The 19,988-nt window shown below is 44.7% G+C and overlaps 1 protein-coding gene across 7 annotated transcripts in view; it reads right to left on the reverse strand.

The window, feature by feature from the left end:
- Positions 1 to 19,988, reverse strand: part of ehmt1a (euchromatic histone lysine methyltransferase 1a) — a 54,746-nt gene that overhangs the window by 8,716 nt on the left and 26,042 nt on the right. For all 7 annotated transcript variants that reach the window (XM_088995056.1, XM_088995055.1, XM_088995053.1 and 4 more), the window contains 3 exons: positions 5,609 to 5,763; positions 4,173 to 4,340; positions 1,202 to 1,346 (listed from right to left, as the gene is read on the reverse strand). In XM_088995056.1, the coding sequence (XP_088851182.1) occupies positions 1,202 to 1,346; positions 4,173 to 4,340; positions 5,609 to 5,763 (468 nt within the window). The remainder of the gene's footprint in view (positions 1 to 1,201; positions 1,347 to 4,172; positions 4,341 to 5,608; positions 5,764 to 19,988) is intronic.

A 19,988-nucleotide genomic window follows, 5' to 3' on the forward strand; every position in this document is an offset into this window, starting at 1 on the left:
ACACAAAATACCCCATGATGACAACATGAAAGAAGTTTTGTTAAAATGTTTGTAAATGTAATAAAAATTAAACATTAAAAAATCACCTGTGAATAAGTATACAGAACCTTTTCAATGAAGCTAAAAAAAATTAACTCTGGTTCATCCTATTTTCACTGATCAATGTTAAGTTGATTCTACAGCTTAGTGGGAGTTCACCTGTGGTAAATTCAGTTGATTGGACTTGATTCAGAAAGATACACATAGCTCCCACAGTTGACAGTGCATGTTGGAACTCAGACCAAGCATGAAGTCAAACGAATTATCTGTAGACTTTCGAAATAGGGTTGTTTCAATGCACAAATCTGGGAAAGGTACAGAAACATTTCTGCTACTTTGAAGGTCCCAGTGAGCACGGTGGCCTGCAATATCCAATATCCTATCCTCTCTGGAGAGATCTGAAAATGACTGTGCACCAATGCTCCCCATCCAACCTAATGGAGATTGAGAGATGCTGTAAAGAGGAATGGGGAAAAACTACCCAAAAATAGTTGTGCTAAACTTGTAGCAACCTATTCAAAAAGACCCGAGGCTGTAATTGCTGCCAAAGGTGCTTGTACAAAGTATTAAGCAAATGATCTGAATACTTATGCACCGGCGATTTTTATTAATAATTTTACAAAGATTTTACCAAAACTTTTTTCATGTTGCCATCATGGGGTATTTTGTGTTGAATCCTGAGTGGGAAGAAATGTATTCATTTTTCAATAGAGCTGTAACATAAGAAAATGCAGGTAAAGTGAAGAGTTCTGAATACTTTCTGAACAGACTGTATGTCAGAATTGACTTGCAATTGCCTACATCCATTGTCCTCTGCTTATCCAGAAGCAAGTTCTGGGAGAAGCAGTTAAATTAGGGATGGCCGTGACTTCAATGTTGCTGGCCAACTGTTTAGGGGGACACCAGGGCATATCAAAGCCATCATTTCACCGTTCATTTCATTGTTCTCTCTCCTCCTGGATGAATATGTATGGAACACTTCACTAAGTTTACATCCAGAATACATCTGAAGTAGATGTCCATGACTCATTCTTTCCCCATATCTCCCTCTATCTGACCCTTGTCCCTTCATCTCAAACTAACCGTCCGTGTTCATGTTATGTTCAAAGTTTCTCTGTTCTTATTATTATTCCTTCCCCATTATTCGATGCCAAAATCTTACCTGCAGGTGAGTTATGTCCTTGTTGATTTTCACTGGGAAAGTGACACAGTTGTCTGGTATGTATTTAAAGATTCCAGGATATGGTTCATTGTCAACAACATTGACACAGTTTATGGGGACTTTCTCATACCCCCGAGAAATATCTCTACAAGAGGGCAAAAATATCCAGAGATCAGACACCTAAATGGTTATTGGTATATTCAATATGTATCAAAATCCATAAATCCATCCAAACATACAGTCCATACTGTCTAAAATGGATTTGTAAGTTACACTGTCGTCATGTATATCATTTAAACATTGATGAAAAGGTTTCTTCAGCCGTCATCTGTACTTCTTTGAAGGTGTCGGACGTTTCGCTTCTTATGCAAGAAACTTCGTCAGCAAACTAAAGTCTTACTGGTAGTTTAGGCCCTATATGTATAACTCTCCTGTCCACACATGGCGGTGCCCTGCTATGATAGGTCCCTGCTGTCAGGTTGGGGGGAGCAGAGGACTACTCCCTGCAGCTGCACTGATAGTTCCTATTGTCTGACCAACGACTGGCCTGATTGCCCCACTTCGACCTGTATCACCTCATCAGTATTACTAATCCTATGTTGCCTAAGAAGGCTATTGTATGAACAATCCAAGTTGAACCTCACCCCACCAAACCGGTTTAATGAATTTAGTTGTTTTATGAAAATTGCCTCTTTTACTCCCCTTTCAAACCATCTATGTTCTTTTGCTAAGATTTTAACCTCATTGTCGTCAAATGAGTGGTTGCTAGCTTTTAGGTGCATATGTACTGCCGATTGAGGTCCACTGGTATTATCCCTGCGAAGTTGATAGTCTTTTTTTGAGAATGTTTGTATGTATTGCAATTTTCATTCTTACAATGTATTGAATAAACTACATTACTTTGTTTTATATTAGGCAGCCTATCTTTTGGATGCAGTAATTTTTGCCTTAAAGTGTTCATCGGTTTGAAATAAGTAGGGATTTTGTGTTGCTAAATGACTCTTTGTAGTTTTTCAGAAACTCCTGCAATGTAAGGTACTGCTACTCCTCTCCTTTTTGTATCTTCAGAATTTTTGGTTTAATTCCCTATTATTTCCTTTTGCCATTTGTTAAAAGACCACGGAGGGTACCCAGAGTTTGTGAGTGTTGACCTGATATATTTTGACTCCTTTTCTCTACCTTTGACGCTTGTTTGTATTAGTTTAACCCTATGCTGGAGGGTTCTGATAACTCCTAGTTGTTGTAGAGGGTGGTTAAAATCGAAAAGTAAGTATTGCCTCCAGCACCGCCACTTCTGGACAGTAGGGATATATAGGGCCGTAACTACCAGCAAGACTTTAGTTCGTTGAAGAAGCATCTTGTATAAGAAGCGAAACGTCCGACATCTTCAAAGAAGTACAGATGATGGCTGAACAAACCTTTTCATCGATGGACCACTCCTGTACGACTGAGAGCTTACACAGACGTATATACAGTGCTGTTCAAAATAATAGCAGGGCAATTTGACTAACCAGAATATCACTGTTTTTTTGTGTTTTCTATTGTTGTTATTGTAATTTCACGACCATAAGGCACATATAAACATCTCAGATTTTTTTGAAAATGTGCGGTGCGCCCTGTAGTGCGGACGTATTAGAGGCCACCATGAGGCAGACATGGTAGAGAACATGAGGGGGAATGTTTGGGCGTAGTTTGTGTATACAAGAACAGGTATGTGCTTTATGCAGAACATTGCTGTTTTAACAACTCAGAAAATGGCAAAGAGATATGGTTATGAAGCTCAGTTTAAACTGAAAGCTTTCCAAGGAGGTCCGTCTTGGTGCTGGCGTTTTATGAAACTGTGCCATTTTTCCATCCGGGCCAGGACAACAGCAGCGCGGCAACGTCCGGCGAATTATTCTGAAAAGCTGGCGAAAAGGCTTCGTTTCCTGTTGTGCTTGGCTGCCATGCTAAGGGAGAGAAACTCCCGCCGATGGTGATTTTTAAAAGAAAGACTGCCTAAAGAGACATTTCAAGCAGGCGTCATTATTGAGGCAAACGAAAAGGGATGGATGTTACGCCACAGTTTGCCAATGGATTTTGGATGCTTGGGGTACCGTGTCTGCTGGCACGGTGGTTCGAGCTTTCGGAAAAGCCGGCATAATTTCCAAGGAGCCGCACAGCACAGAAAGTGACTGACCGTGAGGAAAGCGAACCTGCCACGTTGGTTTAGCGCAGCAGTTCGATTCTGAGACAGAGGATGAGGACTTTGATGGGTTTGATTACTGACTGTTACCGGTAATGTGCTTGTTTTTACCATGCTGACGCCTATTGAGTGCTGATTACAAAATGTTCTTACTTTGTAATTAATAAATAAAGCACTACCAAACTCAGTTTTGCTCCCGATCTGTTTTTATAAATACGCACACTTGTATGCCTGTGTGTTGTTGTGAGGCGGACGTACCTATGGCAGTAGAGGATATGTACCGGTATATGTCCTTTCATCCGGTGCGCCCAATGTGTATGTTAAATACAGAAACGGCACACATAAATGAGACCGCGCCTTTTCACACGGTGCGCCCTTTGGTCGTGACAATACGGTATTATGAATTCTAGGTCTAGTTTGTTTTCTGAGAATCTCCTGCACCTACTGATAACTTATCTGGGATGTAACATTAAGAAATATATTAAAAACCATGGATATTCTGGTTAGTCCCATTGCACTGCTATTATTTTGAACAGCACTGTACATATATTTGTTTTTGTTCATAAAAACAACACACTTTTAAATGTCACTTCTAATGAAGAGGCAAATTTCGGTGTCATGGTATGTTCTGCAGGGTTGTCTGTATCTGCTGAATGCAACAATTAAACTACCAACTAGTAATCCAACTTTGTATGAGATCATGTAGTCAGTAAAGTCACACAGGGAAATTCATTAACATGTTGTTCTGTACACTTTATTTTGTAGCATACAAACTCATCAACCTACCTTATGAGCACCTGCTCACCAACGGAGTCTCGGTTCCTCCTGGTATCAGGTGGCTTTTTGTTTGCGTTCAGGGCCATCCAAGCGTTTGAGCCATTGATGCAACAGTCAAAGGCAGTTTGTCCTTCTCTGTTTCTCTGATTGGGGTTAACTCCATTTGACAAAAACAACCTGTGAATGATCATACTTTCAATCACAAGAAAATAGCTGTCAACTTTTGAAACCAGAAAAGCCTAGTAATAAGCCGGGGTCCAGGGGCCACAGGCCCCGGTTGAACCAGGACAGAGGTGGGCAAACTACAGCCCGCGGGCCAGATCCGTTGGTCTTTTAAATCCGTCCCGCCAAAGGTTGGTACACAACTGAGGTTTGATGTGATTGACTACATTCATTTCATTTGGACTTGTAATGACAGGCATTTAAATGTCAGGTGTTAATTCAAATTGCAAAATACAGGGAGGGAGGGGGGGAGAGAGAGAGAGAGAGAGAGAGAGAGAGAGAGAGAGAGAGAGAGAGAGAGAGAGAGAGAGAGAGAGAGAGAGAGAGAGAGAGAGAGAGAGAGAGAGTCTTGGCAAACTACAAATATGGCCGAAGCTGTAGTCCAAAGATGAGTGTCTTGGCAAACTACAAATATGGCCGAAGCTGTAGTCCAAAGATGAGTTTGGCACCATTATTCCCCTAGAGGAGAGAACTGGAATAAAAACAAATGTGCCAGCAGCTGAAAGCCATTCAGTAATCAGGAAGGCTCTCACCAGAAAAAAACACTCCTTAAAATAGTCAGTTGCTACACTGCTCAGCGTTCGGTTCGGTTCAAGTACTGCTCTAGGAGTTTGCCTGCTGCAGTGGAGTTCAACTGTGTAAAGACCAGGGTGGTTGACGGGTTTTCACCTTGAAATCAGCAATTGTCTTTTCAATGAGAAAATAGACGATTAAATCCAAATTAAAAGAGGAAGAAGAAAGGAGAAATCTGTCTCATCATTGGAGTTAAAGAGTGAAGTCCCAGTGTAATCCTGGTCAACGCAGTCAAAACCCTTTTCAAATTAGGGGGAGAGCTAAAAAAAAAAAACAACATAACTTGACAGAGAGAGAGAGAGAGAGAGAGAGAGAGAGAGAGAGAGAGAGAGAGAGAGAGAGAGAGAGAGAGAGAGAGAGAGAGAGAGAGAGAGATAGAGAGACTGAAAGTGAGAGAGAGAGAGAGAGAGAGAGAGACTGAGAGAGAGAGAGATAGAGAGAGAGAGAGAGAGAGAGAGAGAGAGAGAGAGAGAGAGAGAGAGAGAGAGAGAGAGAGAGAGAGAGAGAGAGAGAGAGAGAGAGAGAGAGAGAGAGAGAGAAAGACAGAGCTATCGGCCCTTTTGTTTCAGCTATCAGGCTATCATCATCATTAAGCTATCATCATTTGCAATTTTGGTCGTGCATACACAAAATGCAGGAAATATACTCACATGACACATTCCAGTTGGTTTTCTCTGGCAGCCACATGAATTGGCAGATCTCCATGAACATTGACAGCATTCCGATCACACTGAGTGTCCAGCAAAGCCTGAGTGACATCAGCACACCCCGATAAAGCTGCCCAGTGCAGGCAGGTGTTCTGTTCCTAAAAGGGGCAATATTCACATTGATCACATCACCTTACCGTAATAACCAAGAAAATAATATACAGTGATACCTTGGATTACGAGCTTAATTGTTTCCCAGGAAGGGAGTGTAAGTCGAAAACTGTGTATTCCAAACATCATTTTCCCATAGGAAACCATTAAAATGAGAATGAATCCATTCCCAGGTCCCCATAAAACAATTTTCTACTAAATAAGCCTTAAAACTACACAAAATATACTTTATTTTATGTCTAAAAAAGTGCTATTGTATTGTAATTAAAGAAATAAATTGAACTGTAGCATATAGTTGTTTTATTTACCTATGTGATGATCGTTGATGGATTGATGGAATTGATAGCTTTTTGCATAAAGTGTCTCAAGGAGCTCTGGGTTGTACATCTTGGAAGTTGTGATATTGCAACAGATGCAGGCAAACACACTAGAAACATCATTAAAGCTGATTCCCTTGCTTGTCTACCCTTTAAATTTTACAGATGGCTTGTGCAGGTTATTTGTGGAGCCTGATTGATGGGATATTTGAACCTAGCAGTCTAGCCTTTGAAGTATCAATAAAGCTGAAACGAGTCCAAATGGCACTGTGTTTTCTATCCATTTTCCCACTCTCTCTCTATTGTTTGCCTATCTATTATCATGTGCAGCTCTGTGTTTCTGTTTCTGTGTTCCCCCCGCCTTCCTCTACCACGGATCTTGACCAATCACGTGCGGCTTTAACCTAAGACTGGGGGCGGGGAAAAGAAGATAAAAAAGGTGGCTGCCATTTTCCAGTTTCGTTCACTTCAGAGATCCAGCTCCAAGAACGGGCTCGTTAGCGAATGACACATCACTCATTGCGCCGCTCCGTGTCTCCCCCGAAAAATAGTTTGTATGCCAAGATTATATTCTCGCGAATTTAACGTTTGTAAGGCGAAAAGTTCATTAGCTAAAGCGTTCCTAAGCCAAGGTATCACAGTATATACAGTAAAGTCTCGTTATATCGATATTCAAGGGAGTCCGAAAAAATATCGATATAACCGGGACTATCGATATATCCGATCCTGCGCCGAACTGCATTAAACAAAAGCCGCCAAAAGAGGGCAGCCAAGCGCCATATAAGAAACGGAGCTGGCCATTAGCTCCCTTTTTTTTTTGGGTGAGATGTTCCCCCAATGTTGCCTCAAAATGGCACATATAATTCTTTAATGATTGTAAACATGTATGCTTTAATCTTCAGAACTACAGTGTATTTGAAACATATTCATAACTGGATGTGTAACAAGAAAGCATATTATCCGAATCTGAAGCCATTGTTTGGATTCACAAGCAATGCAAGACGTCTTGGCGTGAAGTCATTTTTATTTGCATTTGAATAAAAAGTGACATCGGCTGTCCTTTAATACACAGTATGGAATGTTAATAATTTTCAAAATCATCGCACTTCAGCAGACAAAACAAGAAACATTGTTGCAAAAAACGATTGCATTCATATACAGTACAGTGGGCATGTACATAACACAACAGGGAAACTGCAACGCTTACATCTTACTGTATTATGTATACAATTTAAAAAAGTCATCAATCTTCTTCTGCTTCCCATTTTTACCTTTTAACACAAACACTTCAATCTCGTCTGCTACACACGAGCTAGCGTCTGAAAATGAAAATGGCTCTGCTACACGGGTGCTGGGCACGTAACCAAGTCACCTGACCAAGTCGACCAATGGCGCGACTGATGGCGTGACACGTAACCAAGACACGTGACCAAGTTGACCAATGGCGTGTCACGTGACAAAGTCACACGGCCAAGTCGACCAATAGCGCGACCGATGGCGGCTCATGTGACCAAGTCGACCAATGGCGCGACCGATGCCGGCTCACGTAACAAGACACGTGACCAAGTTGACCAATGGCGCGACGGATATATCGACCTAAACAACAAAAATGGCCGGCGGGGGATGAAAAGGAGCACCGTAATAACCGGATTATCGTAATAACCGGATATCGTACTAAACGGTACTAATTATACATAAAAAGACTAGAATTGTGCAAGGGAAATGAAAATAGTATCGTAATAAGCGGTACTATCGATATAACCGATATCGATATAACGAGACTTTACTGTATATTTTTTTGCGTTTCAGTGAAAAATACAGAGTGTGTTGGAAACCTTTTCTCTATCAATGACTGCAAAGAGATCCTAGTTCAAGCCTTCCACCATCATTTCAGTGCCCAAGAAACCTGCAATATCGGGACCAAACGACTACAGGCCTACTGCTCTGACAACTGTGTTCATAAAGTCCTAATACCTAACCCTAGACCACCTAAAGAACATCACCAGTTGCCTGCTGGAACACCTTCTACAAGGCAATGACACAATCCACACGGGGCTGCACTACATCCTGGCCAAGGGACCAACACAAACATCCAGTTTGTTGACTTCAGCTCTGTGTTCAATACTTTCATCCACAAACTCCTCTCCAATTATATCCATTGTGTGACCTGCTATCTGCCAGTGGAAACACAGTTTCCTCACAGGCAGGAAATAAAATATGAGGCTGGTGGTAAGTAGCTTGCTCCCCGGTGCAGTCAACATAGCCTGAAGCTCCACACTGTAAAAACTGTAGAAATTATTACGGACTTAAGGAAACATCCATTCCAAAAACTGCTCCTACATTGAAAACTTAAAGTTCCTGGGAATGTACAGTTAAGACAGAAAAAAATACTGTAATGGTAACCGTCTAGCCACTTTTGTCTTAATTCTTGCACATTGCAAGCACATCTGTCAACTTACACACTTTCCCCGTATTGTATGTTTTTTATCATTTCAAATAATGGATGGCATATTACAACTTTTATACTAGATATTGTTTTTTTAATTGTGAGCCGATCTTACAAATACAGTGAAACCTCGGTTTACGAACCCCTTGGCTTACAAACTTTTCGGTTTACGAGCGTTACATTTATGAACATTTTTTTTTTTTTTTTTCCCAAGATGGCGGCGCGTGCACACGCAGCGGCTCCTCTCTCTCCCGGCAAATTGTTTTTTTCATGTTTATTGTGTTTGTCTTACTCGTGCAAATGTCCGTCTCCGTTGGCCTCGCTACACCCGAGGCGTACCTACTCCCGTGAGGTTCTGCTCGACATCGGCAGTTCATTTTTAAAACCTAAACCAGCTGAAGCAGAAGTGCTACGCAAGCATGGATTGCTCAGGGAGTCGGCTCATCCATTGAGCCCCACTCTTCCACCGACCCCCACTCCTGCACCCAACCCAGAGTGGAGGCGCCACAAGCGCTGTATGAGGAAACAAAAGAGGGGAAAGCGTGGAGGTATTCGCATTAGGCTCGCGGCTAGCCGCCACCGGCCTTGCATTCCTACCATCACGCTGGCTAACGTGCGCTCGCTGGACAATAAAATGGACTACATCAGACTTCTCCGCTCAACTTCCAAGACCGTGGGTGAGTGTTGTGCCTTTGTGTTTGTGGAAACATGGCTGACCGACAGCATACCGGACAGTGCCATTCAGCTAGCCCAGCTAACTAGCTTCCGGGCAGACAGAGCGCTCGTCGAGGGGGGGAAGACTCGCGGCGGGGGACTCTGTGTTTACATCAGTGATGCCTGGTGCCGCAACGCTGTTGTGGTATGCAAACACTGTTCGCCACTGATGGAACTTATGGTCATAAAATGTCGGCCATTCTACCTGCCGAGGGAATTTAGTGCCATACTGCTGGTAGCAGTTTACATCCCCCCAAGCTCAATTAACAACAGGAGCGCGGCATTGAATGAACTCTACCAGCACATCAGCGAGCAACAGACAGCCCACCCAGATGCTTTCCTTATCCTGGCTGGCGATTTCAACCACGCCAACCCGAAAAGTGTTTTTCCACATCTCCATGGACACATTAACTTTCCGACAAGAGGTAACAACATTCTGGACAATGTTTTCACCACACACAAAGGAGCCTACAAAGCCTACCCCCTCCCCCACCTAGGAGCTTCGGACCACTCCACTATCATGTTAATGCCCGCATATAGGCCACTTGTCAAAGTCGTCAAACCAGTCAAGAAGCAGATAAGGGTGTGGCCTGATGGGTCGTCAGAGGCACTCAAAGACTGCTTCTCCAACACTGACTGGAACATGTTCAGACAAGCGGCCACCTACAACAACACCGACCTCCAAGAGTACACAGACTCTGTTACCTCCTACATGAGGAAGTGCATGGATGACGTGACTGTCACCAGATCTGTCACCATCCTGGCCAACCAGAAGCCATGGCTGACGGGTGAAGTCCACAGGCTCCTCAGGGCTCGGAACGCTGCCTACAAAGCTGGCGATGAGCTGGGCCTGAGAACAGCCCTGGCCAACCTGTCACGTGGCATCAGGATGGCCAAGAGACAGCACTCCAGGAGGATCGCCAACCACTTCAAAGACAGCAGGGACACAAGGAACCTGTGGCGTGGGATACAGACCATCACAGACTACAAGCCCACTCCACAGACCTGCGAGAACTCCACCACTCTGCTGAACCAGCTGAATGTCTTCTTCGCCCGCTTCGAGGCAGACAACAGCACTCCAGCACAGAAGACCCCACCACCTCCCGGCGAACAGGTGCTGACACTGTCCCAGGACAGCGTGAAGCGATCCCTCAGAGGGACCAACGCACGAAAACCCCCGGGTCCCGACGGCATTCCTGGCCGTGTTCTGAGAGACTGCGCTGTGGACCTCACAGATGTCTTCACGGACATCTTCAACACCTCTCTGAGCCAGGCTGTTGTGCCCACGTGCCTCAAAGCCACCACCATTATCCCGGTCCCGAAGAAGTCGTCCCCCACCTGCCACAATGACTACCGCCCGGTCGCACTCACTCCCATCCTCATGAAGTGCTTCGAGCGGCTAGTTATGAACCACATAAAGGCTGCCCTCCCCCCCACCCATGACCCCTTCCAATTTGCATATCGGCCCAACCGCTCGACCGATGATGCCATCTCCACTGCTCTCCACACAGCGCTCACCCACCTGGAGACCAGAGACTCCTACGTCAGAATGCTGTTCATCGACTTCAGCTCAGCATTCAACACAATCATCCCCCAACAACTCACCGATAAACTGAGCAAACTGGGGATCAGCACCTCCCTGTGCAACTGGCTGCTGGACTTCCTGACGGGGAGACCACAGGCAGTCAGAGTTGGCGACAACACTTCCAGCACCATCACGCTGAACACAGGGGCCCCCCAGGGGTGTGTGCTGAGCCCCCCCCTCTTCACTCTGCTCACGCACGACTGCTCACCATCATCACCCAGCTCCAACCTCTTCATAAAGTTTGCGGATGACACGACTGTGGTGGGCCTCATCAACAACGACGAGGAGACAGCCTACAGGGACGAGGTCAGCCGCCTGGCCACGTGGTGCAAGGACAACAATCTTCGTCTGAATGTGGAGAAGACGAAGGAGATTGTTGTGGACTTCAGGAGAGTGCGCCCCCAGCATGCTCCACTAACCATCGACGGTGCTGCAGTGGAGAGAGTGAGCAGCACCAAGTTCCTGGGAGTGCACATATCCGAAGACCTGTCCTGGAGCCACAACACGGCATCAATGGCCAAGAGATCCCACCAGCGCCTGTACTTCCTCCGCAAGGTCAAAAGAGTTGGAGCCCCGACCCCCATCACGACCTCCTTCTACCGCGGTACCGTAGAGAGCATCCTGACCAGCTGTATCACCGTGTGGTACGGCGCCTGCACCGTGTCCTGCCGTAACACTCTGCAGCGCATCGTGAGGACAGCTGAGAAGATCATCGGTGTCTCTCTCCCCCCCCTTCAGGACATCTACAACACCCGCCTCACCCGCAGAGCCATCCGGATCGCTGGCGATCCCACCCACCCCTCCCACAGCCTCTTCAGCCTGCTGCCATCGGGTCGGAGACTGCGGAGTCTCCGAGCCAAGACCAGCAGGCTCAAGGACAGTTTCTGCCACCAGGCAGTCCGGAGACTCAACTCCCTCCCAGCCCTGCCCAGCCTGCCCCTTCCCACTGCCACACTCACCGAACTCTGAGTACACGCTACATGCTGTACGATCATCCTGAACTCTATTTTTTGTTATTTCTCATGAGACAAGACCTCACTTCAACCCTTTCTAGTTGTTTGTTTTTGCAATTACGACATTACGTCACTTTATGTACGTCACTTCCTCACTTTACATATGTCACTACCTCACTTTACATACGTCACTACCTCACTTTCCATACGACACTACCTCACTTTAGATACAGAAATTACATGTATTGTCTGTTGTCAATTGTATGTCTTTTTTAGCCACGTTATAAGTGCCTTGCATGTCTTGCACGCTGGGTCCGAGAGGACATTAATTTCATCTGTGCTGTATGTCATGCATATTAGCATATTTGACAATAAAGCTGACTTTGACTTTTGACTTTGACTTTGAAAAAAATTATACCTTGCATACGAACTATTTTTCGGGATACATACGGAGCTGCCACAATGAGTGATGTGTCGTTCGCGAACGAGCCCGTTCTCCTAACAATACAATGGTGGCCACTGTTTTTGTCCTCTATTCCCCGCCCCCAGTGTTTGGTTAAAGCCACGTGATTGGTCAAGAACGCAGCAGTGGGGGATGGGGTTACAGACAGAGAGAGAGTGAGGCCGTTCTCCAAAAAACAAAATGGTGTCTTCGGTTAAAGCCACGTGATTGGTCAAGAACCCATTTCAACGATGATAGTTCAAAAGCAGAGTGTAGACTGGAAGGTAAAAATATCCCATCAATCAGGCTCCACAAATAACCCGCACAAATCATCTGTACACTTGATGCAAAAAGCTATCAACCCAGCTAAACAGATCACAATTGATGAAGAACTAGATACAATTATCACAGAGAAACCACCTACAAGGGATCATTCCTCAAGATGGTGAAAGAAGCCTATGTTCCTCATCCAGTGTTTAATGCTGAGGAAACCGGACACTCCATTTCATCAAGCAATTAACGACCACCACAAAGGTAAATAAAATGACTTTATTGTATAGTACAGTTTATTTCTTTAATCATAATACACATTTATTATACATAAAATAAGATATTTTGTGTAGTTTTAAGGCTTAGAAAATTATGTTTTATGGGGACCTGGGATTGGATTGGATTGGATTGGATTGGATATGCCTTTATTAGTCTCACAGTGGAGAAATTTACATTTCACAGCAGCAAAGTGATGAAACGGGAACGGATTATTCTCATTTTAATGGTTTCCTAAGGGAAATTAATTTTGGGGATACACACTTTTCGCCTTAAACACTGTTTGGGAACCAATTAAATTCGTAAGCCAAGGTCCCACTGTACCATTTTGGCTCGAATTCAGTTCGTCTAAACTGCTGGTAGCCAATGACAATGCTGCCCCCGGTCGCTACTATTGTCACGTCAAACCAGCAAAAATAATCCTCAATCATATACAGGTAACATCCGACTTACAACCGAGTTTTGTTCCGACCAGCCTGTCGTAAGTCAAAATGGTCGTGAGTCGAAATACATTCAGAATCAGAAAACCACAATGGGGAAATTTGCAAAATGTTGAATAGAGACTCGCAGGCTAAATGACTGGCAACCCCCCCCCCCCCCCCCCCCTCTGGTGCCATTACACGGTCGATTGTTATGCAAGAGTGAGATGCTGGCTGGCTGGCCAAAATTGTTGTACGTGTTGCCGGCCTGCTTGCGTGTTGCGATGCCAGGCGTAGAATTAAAATTTTAAAAATAGGGTCTGGAGGTCATGGTTGTAAGAAAGGGTGGTCGTAAGTCGAGTCGGTCATAAATCGGATGTTACCTGTATATATTTGTTTCAAATCGCAGTGTACGGTAGAATTGATAAAAGCAGAACATGCACGGTAAACTGTCTGCATTTCAGCTTGTGTTAGCTTGCATTGCAATAGAAGAAACGGCTCGTAAAAATCGTGGAAGCGAGCATGGAGGAGCCACCTAGTAAGTTAAGTAACAAAGAACTCAAGGATCAGGTTGTCATCAAAAAGAATAGGAATCTCTTCAAGGTGAATATGCAGAGTGGATTAAATCTTCATTAATAGGTCCTCAATTTTCATACTGCATACCTTGCAAGAAAGATGTGAAAGTTGCTGTGAGTGAGTTTTATGATGTGGAGAGCCATTTTAAAACTGCTACACATGTAGAGAATGTGAGGAAAAACAATTGACACGTCCCATTAACCAAGCATTTCGTCTCCCCTGCCAGTCTGGTGGGATGACACAAAGCCACAAATGCGGAAATTGTTTTCTGGCATTTTCTTGAAGAGCACAACATTGTTTTCTCGGCTGCGGTCCACTTCTCTGACATGATGGAAGTTATGTTCCCGGGTTCACTGACAGTGCAGGTAATTTTGCTTATTGTTACTTTTAGTAGGCAGCTGTCAGCAAGTGCTCTGATGAGCCTTGCTTTTTTTGTTTTGTTTTTGTGTTTTCTTTTGTCACTTTGTGTTGTTGTGCGTCGTGTGGAACGGATACGGATTGTTTTTCAGCATTTTTGACCATGACATTCATCAAGGAGGAGACTGTGCTGAGCGGTTGCGCCTTTTCGGCAGCATGAATATGCCAGTACTGTTTTTGAAAGGAGGAATGTCGGTGCCATTCGACTGTCATCCATAGAAATAGATAGGTTTTAGAAGTGGCGTAGAGACGAGGTTGATTGCAAACCCGGAAGTGACGGCACGAGTTGTAGCGTCCATAGTAACGTGGCGTGGTTTGGCATAGAAATAGGATAGTTTTGAGCGTATTTAGGTCTATTTAACGTACGGATGCTGTAAAAAGGAACAACAGTTGGGGGCCGCAATGTTTCGCTTACGGATGCTTCAACTACAAGCTGAAAAACAAAGGAATTTTGTTCTTCAAGTGAGTGAAAATGAAATTTCTATAAAAAGAAAAAAAAAAAATTCGTTTTGCGATGTTTTAGCGACTAATTTTCGTCCTGTTTTCGATCTTCGACCGTGTATAAGTACGTTCTAGCTGTTCTTCATTAGTATGAAATTGAATTGGCTCTGCCTCCTCAAGCATGTAACTAATTCGACACTAAATTTGAACTGCAGGGGTGTGCGTTTCACTAAACATTGCTCCATTCACTTCCGGGTCGAGTGTACGCTGGCGCGCTTTTGGCTGCCGCTGTTCGCCCGCAAACATTTTGGCTTCTTTTGGTTTTTACGATTCCTGTAACCACTGGAAATACTCGACAGTCACCAGTGGAACTTATGGTCGAACTCCAATCCGCTTTGGCTGTCGGATCGTCTCGTGATTCCGGTCGTCTATCCGGACCACGAACGAGAACACGGACGAGAACACGTACCATCTCCACCCACCTGTACCCGCTGTTGAGGGCTAACCTGGGCGCTGCCTGTCTCTGGACGTTGCTGGTTGCTATCATGTTGCTCCTCCAACGACCCGTTGGACGGCTGCAGTATTCGGCGTCAGAGCTGCTTGAACTCCGCTCCCGGTGGACGAGCGTGCCACAGGCGATTTTCCGATTCCCGGAAATCGCTCGCCGCCCTTCCCGGAGGTATATCCATCGCGGATCACGTCGAGACTTTCACCTCGACGACTCCAAGGATATCACCTCCCTGTGGTCATCTTTCCGCCGGCCACGCAGAGGTTACAGCCGCTCCGTGCAACACCGTGTGTTGGCCGGCCTGGCTAGGTCGGCCAATGCCCCTCAAAATGACACCACCAGCGTCACCTTCGGCCTCCTGAACATCCGCTCGCTTACGGGTAAGGGTTGTCTTATCCAAGACATCCTTAGTGACCGTAAGCTGGACTTCTTCTGCTTGAATGAGACCTGGCAAACGACGGGGGACTTTTCCGAGTTGAACGACACGACGCCACCTGGGTTTGTTTACCTCTCAAAACCCCGCCTCCCGGGCCGTGGAGGCGGTCTCGCGATATTTTACCGCGAGATCTGGAAAGTCACTCAAGTACCAGTCCCGGAAACTCTCTCATTTGAATGCCTTGCATGTCAAATTTCTGGTCCATCTCCCACAGTTATAGCCACTGCATATCGTCCCCCTAAACCACATCGTGACTTTTTAAAAGACTTCTCAGCTGTCCTCACACACCTCTCCACTCTGTCACCAAATATTATTATCCTTGGGGACTTTAACATACACATGGACAATTCCACCCATCCCCTCACCAAAGACTTTATTTCCTCATTGGAGAGTTTTGGCTTACACCAATTCTCTGATTTCCCCACGCATATAAAAGGGCATACCCTGGACTTAATATGCTGCTGTGGTTTTACCCCCGCAAACTGCACAGCAAACGAACTGCCTGTAACGGACCATTTCCTCGTCTCATTTAACGTTCCCATCACACTCTCTCTCCCCAAGCCACCGCGCATCATCACTTATCGGAACATCCAACACATTGACACTGTCACCCTCGCTGCAATGGCTGCCAACCTCAATCCGGACTACAACTCCCCCCCTGATGAACTTGTTTCCCAATACAACACGGACCTTGCAAACATGCTCAACACCCTTGCTCCTGTAAAATCGGGGTCAGTCCAATTCACTCGATTCGCCCCTTGGTCCACCGCCCAACTCCGCTCCACCAAGGCGAAAACTCGGCAGCTGGAAAGACTTTACAGAAAGACCGGCCTCACCACCCACCAGGACATGTAGACAGCTCACCTTACCCACTACAAGGACTCTATCACACGCGCAAAATCGGAATACTATTCTGGACTGATTGATGCTAACAGTGGGAATTCACGGACTCTGTTTTCCCTATACAACAAAATCATTCAACCCCCTATCTCTCTCCCCCCACATTTTCACTCCTCAGACACCTGCAACGCACTACTTCTGTTTTTCACTGAAAAGATCAACAAGATCCATCAGCACCTCGGCTCCTCTGTATCCCCCCCTCCCCCAACCTTCCTACTCCCTATCAACTGCTGTCGTCTTTTGAACTCCCTCATCCCTCCTTACTTTCTGACCTCATCACCAAGTCCAAGAATTCCACCTGTCAACTTGACCCCCTCCCTACTGTCCTCATCAAATCTTGTCTACCCGCTCTCCTCCCTTTTATTTCAGCTATTATTCACTCCTCACTGTCCACTGGAATTGTTCCTGTCCCTCTCAAAACCGCAGCTGTAACGCCAATCCTGAAAAAACTTGGTTCAGATCCCAATGATTTCAATAACCTACGTCCAATTTCGCATCTTCCATTTATCGCTAAAATTCTCGAAAAAAACGTCGCCTGTCAACTCCACTCTCACCTCACTCACAATAACCTCTACGAACAATTCCAGTATGGTTTCCGTCCCCGCCACAGCACTGAATCAGCCCTCATAAAAATCACGAACGACCTTCTCATAGCAGCAGATAACGGCTCCCTCTCTATTCTCATCCTTCTTGATCTATCTGCGGCCTTTGACACCATTTCTCACCCCATCCTGCTCAACCGACTCTCCACTCTAGGCGTGACACACACCCCACTTAGTTGGTTTCACTCCTACCTCACTGGCCGCTCACAGTTTATCCAAATTACCTCATTCACTTCACGGTCCTCCCCTGTGTCTTCTGGTGTGCCCCAAGGTTCTGTCCTGGGGCCCCTTCTCTTTATTATATACCTTCTTCCCCTTGGTGATATCTTCCGCAAATTTGGAATTCATTTTCACTGCTTCGCGGATGACACCCCGCTCTACCCCGCCAGTAAACTCGACGCCTCTCTTCCACCTGCATCCCTTACACTTTGCCTCTCAGAAATCAAATGCTGGTTTTCTCATAACTTTCTCAAACTAAACAGCGAAAAAACGGAACTTCTCCTTGTCGGTACAAAATCCACCCTTCACAAAGCAAACAGTTTCTCTCTCACCATTGACAATTCTACCGTGTCCCCCACCCTTCAGGTTAAGAGCCTGGGTGTCATCCTTGATAGCACACTATCTTTTCACTCCCACATAAATAACATAACCCGGTCTGCATATTTTCACCTCCGCAATATCAATCGTCTCCGTCCCTCTCTCACCCCTCACAGCACTGCTATCCTCGTCCACGGTCTCGTCACCTCCCGTATCGATTATTGTAATTCACTTCTTTTCGGGGTCAATCAAAAATGTCTCCATAAATTCCAACTAGTCCAAAATTCCTCAGCCCGGATCATCACAAAAACCCCCTCATTTCACCACATCACTCCTGTCCTCCAACAGCTCCACTGGCTCCCTGTTAAACTCCGTATTGAATTCAAGATACTTCTGTTTACATTTAAAGCCATCCATAACCTTGCCCCCCCTATCTGTCTGACCTAATTCAAATCTCCGTTCCTTCTCGGGCCCTCAGATCCTCTTCCTCCCTCCACCTCTACACGCCCTCTGCCCGTCTCACAACGATGGGGTGCAGAGCTTTCAGCCGCTCCGCTCCTAAACTCTGGAACTCACTTCCACCCAACATCCGCAACATTGACTCCCTTCCTACTTTCAAATCTCACCTGAAAACCCACCTGTTTAAACTTGCTTACATGGTCTAATTTATTATGCTGTTTTATCATTTATTGTTTTATGCATGATTTTACTGTTTTGTTGTTTTGTTACTGTCTTTGTTGTAAAGTGTCCTTGAGTGTTCAGAAAGGCGCTTGTAAATTAAATGTATTATTATTATTATTATTATTAACTTAGCAATATTGCTAATATATTGCTAAGTTCATTGTTAACGCTAAAAACGTGTCTCACTAAACATCATTTAGCAATATTGTTAACGCTTAGCAATATTGCTAAATAGCAAAGTTTAGTGAAACGCGCCCCAGGTTAGCCGACTCTGCTCATACAACATACTAATAATTACTTCTTGATCTTTTTGATCCGTTGTAGATTTCACACATATATACACTATACACAGTGTTACCTAATCCTCTACAATTTCTGATTTAGTCCAATTCCGATCACCAATTAAGTATGATCATTCTTTATGAATGTTATTTTTTTCACGTTTGAAGATTGGTTACAATCACATTCAAAAGATAATTATACTAGGTATTTGAATTTTCAATCTTAAAGAGCTGTTATTTCTATTATTCATAACATTTTTAGACTCTGAATAAATATACATCAATAGTGGTGTATTTAATTGCAATTGTATGTTTTGGATTATAAAAAAATTATAATCCAAAGCATATCTGATCTTGAAAGTTGAGGTTTTTGGACTTGTCCGACTTCACATCGCGCCGAAAGATGACGTGAGAGTGAAGTAGTTGTCTTCTAAAACATATTTACCCACAAAGTATTAGAATTTCGTCGAATACCGGGAGAAAATCGACGAAAAACGAGCAAAAATTATTCATATGGTACGGAACTGTCAGAGGCTACAACTCGTGACGTCATCAATGACATCACGGCCTGGTGACCGCGGGCGCAATGCTATTGCCTCCTTTGGGCACTTCTAAACCTATCTATTTCTATGCTGTCATCGCTGGACAGCTCTGGGGCCATTGTGTTTTTTTTGCGCCTGTAATGGGCAGTATCTTCACAACCCCGTTTTGTTCAGTGGAAGGTCGGTGCTGTTGGACAGTCTGCGGCTGGATGGATACATGGCTTGAGGAGCCCGCGATAAGAAGGAAGCGGTTTCAGCGCAGAGCGCCGATGCGTATATGGAACTGTCGCGGGATGGAATTGAATCTGGTTTATGGGGGACAGGAGATGTGAGACAATCTCTTTTCGTCAATGGATGCTACAGCTCCGTGTTTGCTTTCAACATTTAGCTTGTAGTCGACGTGCACATTCCACCATGATGTCCGTGATGCACTGGTGAATAGACGCTTTCTTTGATCCTCTCCTCTTTCATCTGGAACTGCTTTATGTAACAAAGATGGTACAGAAAGTGCTTAAGAATGAATGTCTCTCTGTGTCTTTGTGTTGTCATGTTATTTGTTATTTAGTTTTTTTTATTCTTTTGACTTCAAGACGGCGCCGTGAGAGTGGCTGCCTTTCCAGCAGCTCCTGTGTTTTGCTTTTCTACTTTCATTTCTTTCATAACTTTGATGCTGGAAAATGTAAATTTCTCCACTGCGAGACTAATAAAGGCAAATCCAATCCAATTACTCGCATGTCTTTAATGAATTATGTATTTGCAATAATGGCACCATATCAGCCATAATTGCAACAAAACATCCTTCATTTACTATTTGATTTGAATATTTCTTGCTTAGTTTGAGTTTCTCCATGAGTCGTCACCATATCGTG

Source organism: Hippocampus bargibanti, linkage group LG04 (assembly GCF_051943395.1).
Source record: "Hippocampus bargibanti isolate YZ-2025 linkage group LG04, ASM5194339v1, whole genome shotgun sequence".
Taxonomy (NCBI): Eukaryota; Metazoa; Chordata; class Actinopteri; order Syngnathiformes; family Syngnathidae; genus Hippocampus; species Hippocampus bargibanti.